The following is a 12,314-nucleotide window of genomic DNA, read 5'->3' on the forward strand; positions in this document are numbered from 1 at the left end:
ATATGCAATAATAATATAATAATGCATCAATAATATATTGACATATTATATGTAAATGAATATAATATAATATATCAATGATATAATGTAATAATAACAGAGTTCTGATAATAATAATTGTATATATTAATTAAAAAATAAATAAAAATGAACATTGGCAAATGAAACCTGTTTTACCGATATTTTTAAAATCGATCGGCAGATGGCGCTTTAATCTCCAGCGTGATTGGTGAATCAAGCAGAACAACGTCCAATCAAAAAACAAGTTCACATGCAGAAATAGAATCTACGCCATGCCAGTTTCAATCTGTCTTTTGATCAAAATATGACGACAGTTCTCAATTTGTAAATAATTTTTGTCTTATATTATAATTTTAGACTAATATTGACTCCAAAGTTGTAAAAAAAAAACTCGGTGTAAAAGTGCCGAATATTTTTGATCCCGGAGAATCATTTAAAATATCTTTTCACAATGGTAAGTGCATTTTTTTTCGTCAACTCCACACACCATTTTTGACGTTTAGGTTATAATTGCACATCATTTCAAAGAAAATATGCTTTCTTGATCAGAAAATAACTGTCTGGAAATAATATTACAGTTTACTATGTAGGTTAGAACCTTCAGGTATAATTTTTTATTTTAAAGTACAGAATCCAGCTTGCTGGACAAATAGGCAAGCTGGAGACAAAATCATTAATTTACTTTCCACCCTCAACGCCCTCAGCAATTTTATTTAAGCATGTTTTTATTATTAAATACGGCCACTACTTCTAGATATCAAATAAATAGACGTGTATTTTCTCTTGGTTTAAACTGGAAACGATATTTATAGTTTCTGTATTCCAAACGTATTCTACACCTCGTGATAAAATAGAATTCAGTAGCATGCTTCTAAGTTTTGAAAATCTTCCCCTATGGCCTAAAATTATACAAATTATGGACTTGAAGTTTTTATTTACTGTTTTTCTTCACATAGAAACGGAATTACTAAGCCAAACAAACACTATTATGTTTTATATTAATTAGATCTTTTAATTATGTTATACAGTTTGAAACATTTCTCTGAAAAAACATTCCTAATGCAAGTTGATAAAAATATATGGATATCAAATCATCTTAATCTGGACAGTGATAGTTACTGTAAAAGTTATTGACGCTGGAAGATATTGTTGAGATTGAAATATGAAATAAATAAACCAAAGTTCATTTTCCTTTTGGCACCTTTTTTTTAAATATTCTGATATTTGCACGCGTTCATTTATTTCAGTCTGTAGCAGAGTTTTTGAAGGGTTTGCCCTCACACGATGAAAATAATTTCGCAAATTTCCACACTGACAGTAATAATCGGACATGTATCAAAAGACCTTCCGTTTACCTGCCAACAAAGGAATATCCTTCGGAACAAGGTAATTAACAAATCGTCAATTTATCTCATAATATCATTTAAATCATAATTAAGTTCTTATATTTAACAGGCAGGGTGTCTGCATGGCCGCGATTACCAGAAATTTTGTTCACTTGAAAAATAACCGGAAATTTGTTTTAGTCGCTGGGATTTTTTCTCGATTATATTAAAATAAAAGTATAAAAGTACAAGGGGTTAACCACTTCGATTTTTCGTGTATACTAGATTACAAAATTACATCAGGTTACAGGGATTATATGGGATTTAAAAAAATTACACAAGATATATCAAAATCACTAATAATATAAGGGACTGTGTCGTATGCTTACAAACATTTAAGGGTTTAATCTTGGAATTAATACAGAAATATAATTGATATTAAAATTTTTTCCTGATTTTGTCGTCCTGCCAAAGGTTAGATATCTGGAAAAAATTGTCTATGATTTTAGGAATTGAAATGTCATCAGTAATGTATTATGAAAGAAAAAACATAAGTTTTAGGCATCACAGACTGGTCCCTATATCCGATTTTGTACCTTAAGTTCTCTTAATAATTACAACTATTAATAATGTCACTTTTCTTTCAATAATTTAACTTATGAGTTAAACTATTCTGAATCGTCTTGAATTCTTTCGAAATATTTGAGGGTATTTTTAAAGCTCCCCAGAAATTTTTAATAGATTTAAATAATTCGAAAGGAGTGTAGGATTTCCAAGCTTTGAAGAGATTTTCATATATTTTTTTCAATTAATTTGGAATTCATCCTGAGTTCTTATTAGTTTATCTTGAACTCTTTCAAATGCTTTTGCATTCTTCTGAGTCACTCAATTCAAGTAATTTTGATATATTTTTTAATTCATTGGATGTCTTTTTAAATTCATCTTGATTTTTCTATTAATTATATTTAATTGTTCTTGAACTGTTTTGTAGTCGTTGGCCACTTATTGTGTTGGAAATTATAAGGGGTTTAAAGACTTAATGAGATTTGATTTTTTAAATTCACTATTAAGTCATTTAAATTCTTTGGAATTCTCTTGAATTTTGTAATTCACTTGAATCCTTCTAAATTCACTCAATACTATTTAACTTAATATATGTTTACAATTTTTAAAAGTTTTTATTTCATTGAACCTGAATTATTTTAATCTCATCGTGAATTCATGGGCAGTTCAAAAAATTCTTCTTAATTAGCTTGAATTTTTCTAAGCTCGTTTCAAAGTTACTGAATTTAATAAAATTTCTTCATATTTTTAAATTGTTTTTAATTCAATAGGAAATTTTGATGAATATCATCAAATTCTTCTCGTTTATCTGAAATTGATCTAAATTCATTCCAATTTTACGGAAATCAATGGAATCTTTTGATTTTTAAAATGTTTGCTAATTCATTTGAATTCTTTGGAATTTAACTTTAGTCTTATGAATTCATCCTGAATTTATTACGCTTTGAGCGCGAAAAAACTACCCTATGAACATGATAAGAAGTACCCTTTGGTCTCTATATTTTGTCCCATAGGGACTGTGAGGCCTGAACTTTGTATGAAAAAAAAAGTTTAACTTACGAGAAATTATTATTTTAACAATATTCTTATGTAATTGAATTTGTTTATCGTCGCTTCTTAACAATTTTAAAAAATTGGTTAAATGGAAAATAATAATAAGTTATTTTTTCGGGAAAATATTTACCACAAGTCTACTGTTTCCGGTAATGAGAATAAATCGGTAATCTTCAAATATAGTTGTTGGTTTAAAAAATGATTTCTTTTAAAAAAATTGTTTCAGTTCTTTCAACCATAGAAAAATTTAATTTCAAAATTGGAAATATTGCAGTTGTTGAGAATACTCCCCTCCCCCCAGCCATAATTTATTATAAATTAATTATTTTTCAAAAATCGGTAAGAAGCGATAGTAAAAAAATTCAATTGCAAAAAACATTATTGAAATAAGTGTTTTTTTCTAATTCTTTAACCATTTTCATGCAAAAAAATGTTTTTTTTTTTAATTTTAAATTATGTCATTAATAATATTCATTTGATTTTTAAAATCATCCCATCCACACACTACTCCTTTCCCTTGCCGAGTGAGTCACGCCTACCCCGAAAGGGATATGGCTTAATGGTGTAATAATAATAAATAAATAGATAAACTATTTTTTGCAGGGATCTGTTTTTTGGCACGACATTACCTTACACTCTGTACTTACTTGATTGAACAAACAATTGGGTTTAAATTTTATTTATTTGTTATTTTTAAGAAAGTAAAAATGGTTACTTGTAAATTTGTAAATATTCTTTTTCCTTGCAAAATTTCATTAAAAAACGAATGGCATTAAGAGAGACCACCTTACAGTAGATAATAAATCTATAATAGATCAGAATTAATCAAAAAGAACCATTTATACCTACAATCATGAATGTTAAATTATTAACACTTATAGTTGCTTAACTATTAATTTAATCAATTTTTTTATTTTACATACATTAGTATTTTAAATGATCAATTATGTACTTTAGTTCCAATATCTACTGTAGAGTGGTCTTTCCTATTTAAGGAAAGTTTTTTGAAATATATATTTTTTGCGGGAAAATGAGGCATTGCTGATTGGCTGTGAAACTGGAAGTGCAATGTGTCAAGGTCCCAAATTTGCCGAATAAGGTTTTCAGTACCTTTTTTTAATATTTTTTTCTCAGCAATGAAGTATATATTTAGGATTTTATGCAGTATTTAAAAAATATATTGTCTATCATTCATGTAGCTATCCCATTTATTTGGTAATTATGATTACTGTATATGTACAGTGAAGAAGGATAAAAGGAAGATATTAGAACAAAGATAGAAGAAACTTGAAATGAACAAATGCAATAATAATTCAGCGAAACGGATATAACGGTTATAGAGCCTATATACAGGGGTGGTAAAAAGTTCTCGCACACCTCTTTTTTTATGACTGATTAAATTCTATTAATTTCAATTATACTAAATCTAAAAAAAATCCTCTTTAGAGGGTTGATTGCTCTCTAATTCCTGTATGAAATAAAGCAAGTTTGTATATTTTTAAAATAGATATTGCAACATAGTGTAAATTTCAATGTTTTCTTAAGTGTTCAATAACTTCCGAAATACTCAACATTTTTCAATGTTCTTACGCTCATTTTGAAGCTCTTTATTCACCGCATCATAGCAGTTTATGAGTATAAATCGTAAAATTTGTCTTATCGAATTGCAACTTGAAGCTGTACCAAAAAAAGTTAGAAAAATTGCAATATTTTTTTGGGGAAGAAAAATATTTTTGTAGAGTATATGAAGCATATAATCATCAAACTTCTCTGAAATTTCCTCAAAATATATATTTTTGTCATTTTTATTCTGATTTTCCTACAGATAAGGTGTTCTCAAATTTTTCCAACTTTTTTGTCACAACTTCAAGTTCTTGCAATTTGATAAGATAATTTTTTACGATTTATAGTCATAAGCTATTCTGATACGTTGAAAAAGTAGCTTTAAAGTGAGCCCAAGAACATTGAAAAAAGTTGGTTATTTCGGAAGTCATTAAACATTAAAAAAACATTTAAATTTACACTATTTTGCAATGTCTACTTAAAAAATAGATAAATTGGGCTCAGTAAAAACCCTGGGCTCATTTTATACAGAAATTCGAGAGCAATCAAGCCTTTACAGAGAAATTTTGTGAGCTCTGGCATATTTAATTTTTGCATAAATTTAATCTGGCTAACCATATTAATTTAATCTATATTTTTGTTTTAAACACTTTTATTTTAGTTGATTTTTTGTAAGAGCATACATATTATATATTACCAAAAAACGCTTAATATCGTATTGATTAGGGATTTAAGAAGTAAAAAATTGTATCTATTGATATAATAAAATATTACAAGAGGTTATACAAAATTACAGGGATTGCATAGATTACATGGGATAAGAAGGGATTATAGAATATTACATTTTTGAAGTATTTTGATAGGCTTGTTAAACCTCTGTTTTTTATTACGCAAGGTCAATAAGCATTGAAGTGCTTAATCCGAATTAAAAAAAAGCTTTAACCGATTTTAATATTCTTTGAACCTATGGTCGTAAATTAAATAATACATTTTAAAATAAATCACATGAACGTTACTTAATATGTGGACACTAGGGTGGCCCAAGAATTCGAAATGTCATTTTTTGTAATCGAACCCCCTCCCCCAATTTTTTCGTTTTCCGGTAAAAGAAATTCCTTGTTTATTTTTCAAATCAGCTAGTATTAAACCGTGCCCCTGGACTTTTGAAATTAACATAGATAGGATTTTAAATAGGAAAAGTTTGGTTTTCGAAAAAATGGAGAAAAAAAGTAGTTTTTATTAACTTTTTGTAAATTAAAGTTTAGTCACTTCTGAAGATATGTTTAAGGAGTAATTTTGACCCAATAACTTTTAATTTTCATCTCAACAACCAGCTTATGTTGTGTCCGGGAAAATGCAAAAAAATCCAACATAGCAGTTTCCTGCAAAATTCATGCTGTGGACTATTTTTTTCATCATTAATTGTATAACTTTTTTTCCGCCAAAGTTCGAAAATTTAGTATTTTATTCAACGCAATAAACATCCACAATAAACGAATTTTAAGAGAAATATCGTTTGTGCAGGATATTTAGAAATTATTGAAGCAATTTTTTTCTATGTAATTAGTAAAACAACTTATTATTTTATGATAATAACACAATTAATGAATGTTACTGATTTTTTGTTGTGAAAGACAGTTTGCAATTATGTAAACAATTAAAATTACTTGCTCTTTTTTAAGGAAGGATGGAGAAAAATCTAGTTTTTTCGAATCTCTTACATTATATCGATTCTTAATTAGTATTTTCTTACCTAAACGAAATCGATCTAAAAAATAACTATCAATTTGAAACGGCGCAAGTTAACGATTATTAAATATTTTTTGTTAAGACCTATACCGCTTTTTTGGTGTTAACAATTTTTTTTATTATAAAAAATTTGCCGACATATTTCAACCTGATTTTCAGGTCCTTTTCAAGGCTTATTTATGCAGATAAAAGAAAAATCGCTGAAGACTGCGTTGACATTTCAATTCAATTGTATGTTATCATTATTGTTGTTCGGATATAATTTTTGGATATTAGAAAAAAAAGGTTAAAAGACGAGAATATGCATTTTAGAGTTTACATTAATTTGAAAATTAAAAACGTATCATTTACGATATAAGTTAAAAAAATCTCATAGGAAAACATCCTTGAGATTTTGCTATTTTTTTATCACATTTTGTTTTGTATTGATGACGAATTTTCCCTCGTCAGGTTGATTGACCACGAGAGTTACAGCGATACTAACATATTAATAGCTAATTTAGAGGTTAGGCTATGCATGGTTATATATACGTAACTAAAGAAAGACCGCGTAAAATTCAAATCAAGTTGAAATTTTACATCTATTTTGTTGACATTTTACTTCTGTTTTGGAATGCGAATATTGGAAATAAGTTTATTGTAAATGTTGCTGAGACCTTGAATGTCTGTTCTAAAAATAATTGTATTATTGTCACCTTGTCATATCAAAATGAAAATTATGTGCGTGTTCAAAAGCATGTTTAGCTAAAGCTGTATTTTGTAAATTATTATCAATAGATCTTTCATGTTCTGTATTTCTCAGATATAATGATCTACTAGTTTGTCCAATGTAGTGTTTTTTTGCAATTTTTACAGGTATTTCTGTATACACAGTTGCATTTTTTCCTTTTTCTATTTTACTTTTTGTGCTTTGAAATAATATTTTATTGAATTTCTGTTCAATTGAGAAAACTAATTGGTCTTTATATTTTTTTTAATTCTAAAAAGGCATTTGTTATAACCTTCAATATATGGCAAAACTGTTAATTTTTTCTTTTCTAGGTTTGAGTTTGGATTGTTATTAATTTGTATATGTTCATTAATTGTTTTGATTTTCTTGTAGCGTTCAGCGATCTTAGTTTTTAACAATTCTAATGGGTAGCCGTTTTTTAAAAGAGTATTTTTTACTAAATCAAGGTTTTCCTTATGGTACCTGGCATTCGCTAATATGATAGCTCGGTTTACTAATCCTAATATTACGCCGATCTTATAATAAATAGGACATGAATCATAGTTCAAAAAACTACCTGACCAAATTGATTTTTGAAAACAATTTGTTACAATTTTGTTGTTTTCTATTGCGAGATTTAAATCAAGAAATTTAATTTTTTCATCTTTTGCAAATTCTATAGTAAATTTTAGTTTATGATCTGTTTGATTCAATCTTTTTAAAATATTGTTAATTTTGTGTTTGGGAATACATAAAGAGTATCGTCAATGAATCTGAAGAAAAATATAATCGGATATTTAACTGATTTCAAGATTTTTTGTTCATCTTTTTCCATAACTAAAGGTATGTTAAGCTGACGTAACCACATCTTCGAATCGAGTTAAAACCTATCTCATAATTAAGGGCTCATTTAATGCTAATTTAATGCCCTATTGCCAAATTTAATGCTCCATTATTACAAAAAAAATATATATATAGTGGTTACGCTAGCATAACTTTAAGCTGACGGAACCCAATGTGAAATAAATGTTAAATCGAGTTCTGTCATATCACATAATTAAGGGCTCATTTAATGCTCATTTAATGTCCCTTTGCAAATTTAGTGCTCCACTATTTAAAAAAAAACCGGGGGTTATGCTAGTTTAATGTTAAGCTGACGAAACCTCATGTGAAATAAACGTTAAATCGAGTTTTATCCTATCACATAATTAAAGGTTTATTTAATGTTCTCCAAAATCATCAACAATTATTTTCCAAAAGCCACCCCTAATACTGAAAAACCACCCTTAATATAAATTATGCACACATTGTAAATCTGACCATGCTATAATTAAGGGTTCATTTAATGCCCCGATTTTTTAAAAATAATGGATCATTAAATTTGCCAATGGGGCATTATATTAGCATTAAATGAGCCCTTAATTATAGTATGGTCAGATTTACAATTTGTGCATAATTTATATAAACGGTGGTTTTTCAGTATTAGGGGTGGCTTTTGGAAAATAATTTTTTGTGGTTTTGAAGAGCATTAAATGAGTCTTTAATTATTTGGTAGGATATAACTCGATCCAACGTTTATTTTACATGGGGTTCCGCCAGATTAACGTTAAGCTAGCGTAACCCCTGGTTAAAAAAAATCGTGAAGTATTAAATTGGACAGTGAGGCATTAAATAAGCATTAAATGAGCCCTTAATTATAGTATGGTCAGATTTACAATTTGTGCATATTTTGTATTAAGCGTAGTTTTTCAGTATTAGGGGTGGCGTTTGGAAAATAATTTTGTTGGTTTTAGAGAGCATTAAATGAGCCTTTAATTATGTGATAGGATAAAACTCGATTTAACGTTTATTTCCCATGGGGTTCCGCCAGCTTAACGTTAAGCTAGCGTAACCCCTGTTTTTTTTAAATAATGCAGCATTAAATTTGACAATGGGGCATTAAATGAGCATTAAATGAACCCTTAATTATAGTATGGTCAGATTTACAATTTGTGCATATTTTATATTAAGAGTGGTTTTTCAGTATTAGGGGTGGCTTTTGTAAAATAATTGTTGGTGGTTTCGGAGAGCATTAAATAAGCCTTTAATTATGTGATAGGATAAAACTCGATTCAACGTTTATTTCACATGGTGTTTCGTCAGCTCAACATTAAACTAGCGTAACCCCCGGTTTTTTTAAAATAGTGGAGCATTAAATTTAGTTATGGAAAAAGTTTTAAAAAAATCTTAAAATCAGTTAAATATCCGATTATATTTTTCTTCAGATTCATTGACGATACTCTTTTATGTATTCCAAAACACAAAATTAACAATATTTTAAAAAGATTCAATCAAGCAGGTCAATTTATTGCGTAAAAAATATTCCTTGAACATTCCTTAAGAGGTGACTAAGATTTAATTTGAAAAAAAGTTAATAACCAGTACTACTTTTTTCCATTTTCTAGTAAACAAATAAAGATTTAGGGGAGGGGTTCGTCTAAATTCGACAGTCATCTAAAAACGGAATGAAATTATCCTAGAGTGAAGTTATTTTATCGAATTTTTAAGAAATTATTGCAAAAATAGTGACAATTTTAATGTTCTCCTACAATTCAAATCAAATAGAAAATTATGAACCTGTTTCAATGTCGAAAGAATCGCAGCAGCTTTCAACATAATTGTACTTTTTTTTTCTTGAATTGAGCAGAAAGTTGACGTTCAAATAAAACATTTGGAAAAATTTGCATTCATCTTGTTTGTAGAGAAATTATAATGAAAATAAAATGAATGTATAGCTTCCTAAAAAGTTGATAAAATTACTTCATCATGGGCTCATTATGTTTAGAATTTGAAAAATGTCTAAGTTATTAATTTGGAAACCATTTTAACTCAGTATTCATAAATTAAATATTAACTAATTACTGAAAATGGGTGTCCACGTATCAAGTGGCGGTACTGAGGCGGAAGTATAGTTTAATTATTGTCTTTTTTATATCAAATATAATTTTTGACTGTATATGGGAAGTATAAGATGTCTTGAAAAGAACATTATTTTTTTGGATTGGGCTCGAAGCAAATATTATACGTTAAAATAGATTCTTGCGCTTTTATCACACTGCAAATAATTAAATGACTAATTGACCGACTCAAAACTGAGAAATTATAGGGAATTTGAAATCATCCTCCATGTCGACACCCTGAAAGTGTGGCTGTACTCATTATTTTCTCTATCCTTACTGTAGAATAGAGAATTCAAAATGTTACATCTTAATTCAGAAAAAAATTCCGCAATTAGTTTTACATGGAAAACTCGTTATATTCGGTAGAACTAACATTTTTTTCTTTTTAATAAAACAGTTTTTCTACATTTAATTTATTTTTGATTATTATTTTCAATAAGATTGACTTACGACTCATACATTTTTATTCAATTTATAGTTATTGTTACCGAAAAAACTACCATTCTTCTGAGGTATTTGCACCAACAGTGGGATAAAAAGGTAACAATAAACACTTAATGCTATTTTTGTCTAAATGAATTAATTGAACAATGAAGCTTGTAGTCTACTTTTGCTAGAAAAGGAGTTTTTTAAGTAATAATTCAGGGCGAGAATTGTTTTCTCAAATAAGTGAGCCTTTATTCTTCACTTCGTTGTTCCTGTACATTTAAAAATATATGAATAAATAGATTTATTTGTAGAATTATCTTAACCTACAAATTTAGTATTTAAAAAATAATACAATTTGTAATACTATAGAACTCGGGGAGAAAAAGGGAACTGCTCTCAGCGAATGCAGACCTACAAGAAGACGGAACGAACAACCGCTGCAAAAGACCTCGAGTTGATCTCAATTCCCATTAATTTTTGCCCCGAAAAAAAATAACTGAAATTCAGTCAACCGAAGAGATCAATGACTCCTGACAAAATTCCGAACACACAAATTATTGATATAATCTAATTCTTATTTCTTACTGTTATATAAATTGCAGTATCTTTATCCTCCGCGCTATTCTTCTTCTTTTCATTCTTATTATTAAATCGCACTTTACAATAAATTTTAACATTTTGTCGTACTTTTAATTTATTGTAAGGTGACACCAAGAACAGAAATAAGCGATTTACATCTGACTTTGAGTTTATGAGAAGTTCATAAGATCATTTTTGTTAAAGATCTACGTTTTCAGCCTCCTTATTTGCTTGTAAATTATATTCGTTATGAGCAGTGTTACAATTAAGCAAAATATGCTTAAATGCATTTACGTCATGTATATTTTTATTACTCGTTTCGTAATTTAAGTATTAAGGACAAAATTCCATTTTCTGAAATCATTTGCCACTCGACTCTTGCAAAGTTCAGGTTCGTTTCTTAAAATGGTTAAGTTTAAGAATTATGTGTATTAGTACATTATATTGCATTAAATTTTACCATTAAAGCTTATCATTCATGTCTTAGATTTATTTTCTGATCGTACTTGATTATGAATATTATTGTAAATTCAGAAACATTCGTGTTTACAAAAATGAATCCATAAAGTAACTTTGGAAGCAAGGCTGTTTTTATTTTCTCGACCTCTCTCTACCTTTAGAAGTTTGTAAATTGAATGCAACTTCTATAATTTTTATTTCTAAAAATAAAAATAATAAAAGGCCAAAAATTCGATTATATAATTGGGACAATGCACTCTTAAATGCCTCTATTCAAATTTAAGAAAAACTGCCCGCTGTTGTGCGGGATCGCGATTGCTAGTGAGTCTACGGCGAGCGACTGCTGGTTCTCGCGCTTCGCGCTCGATAATATATTTATCTCGTTCTTCACGCACGATAATATATTTAGCTCGCACTTGGTTTTTGCATTTCTCCCATATTTGTGCAAAGGCCATTCAAAATTGACAACTGTAATTTGGTGATTGTGAATTCTATTTTGTTAAAGCTCCTTCGGCTTTAAAGAACACATTCTCATCACGTATCTCGTGTTTCGCCCTCGATTTTTTCCAAAATACGAACTTTTCTACTTTATGTTGAACACTATTATGTTAAATGTATATTATATTTATTTGTGTACCTCCGCCTGGTACAGCTTATTCAGATATTGCAAAATAATATACTAATTTTATTTTTCATTATATCTTTAATATTTGATCCTCATTTGCACAAATATTTATTCTCAGCCGCTCTGAAAAATGTACTATAAAACATACGTATTTTTATTTTATTTTGTTAAGAATTAAAAAAAAGGCGCATAATATAAAAGAAATCGTTATTAAACATTTTATTGTAATTTGTGTCGCTTTTTCATAAAATTAATTTTTTTACTTTCAGTGTTATATTTTTTAAGCTTTAAACCAAAAA

General features: G+C 28.2%; 1 protein-coding gene across 1 annotated transcript; it reads left to right on the top strand.

The window, feature by feature from the left end:
* Window positions 1–308: 308 nt before the first annotated feature.
* On the top strand, window positions 309–11,494 carry LOC117177984 (DET1- and DDB1-associated protein 1-like). The gene is made up of 4 exons (XM_033369146.1): window positions 309–475; window positions 1,269–1,407; window positions 10,402–10,463; window positions 10,722–11,494. The coding sequence occupies exons 1-4, from the start codon at window positions 473–475 to the stop codon at window positions 10,824–10,826; spliced, it is 309 nt and encodes a 102-aa protein (XP_033225037.1). The 5' UTR covers window positions 309–472; the 3' UTR covers window positions 10,827–11,494.
* Window positions 11,495–12,314: the final 820 nt, after the last annotated feature.

This window comes from Belonocnema kinseyi, chromosome 8 (genome assembly GCF_010883055.1).
Source record: "Belonocnema kinseyi isolate 2016_QV_RU_SX_M_011 chromosome 8, B_treatae_v1, whole genome shotgun sequence".
NCBI lineage: Eukaryota > Metazoa > Arthropoda > Insecta > Hymenoptera > Cynipidae > Belonocnema > Belonocnema kinseyi.

Coding starts and splice junctions, on each gene's coding strand:
- LOC117177984 (XM_033369146.1), top strand. Junction 1,408..10,401: donor GGAATATCCTTCGGAACAAG/GTAATTAACAAA, acceptor TTCAATTTATAG/TTATTGTTACCGAAAAAACT. Junction 10,464..10,721: donor ACCAACAGTGGGATAAAAAG/GTAACAATAAAC, acceptor GTAATACTATAG/AACTCGGGGAGAAAAAGGGA.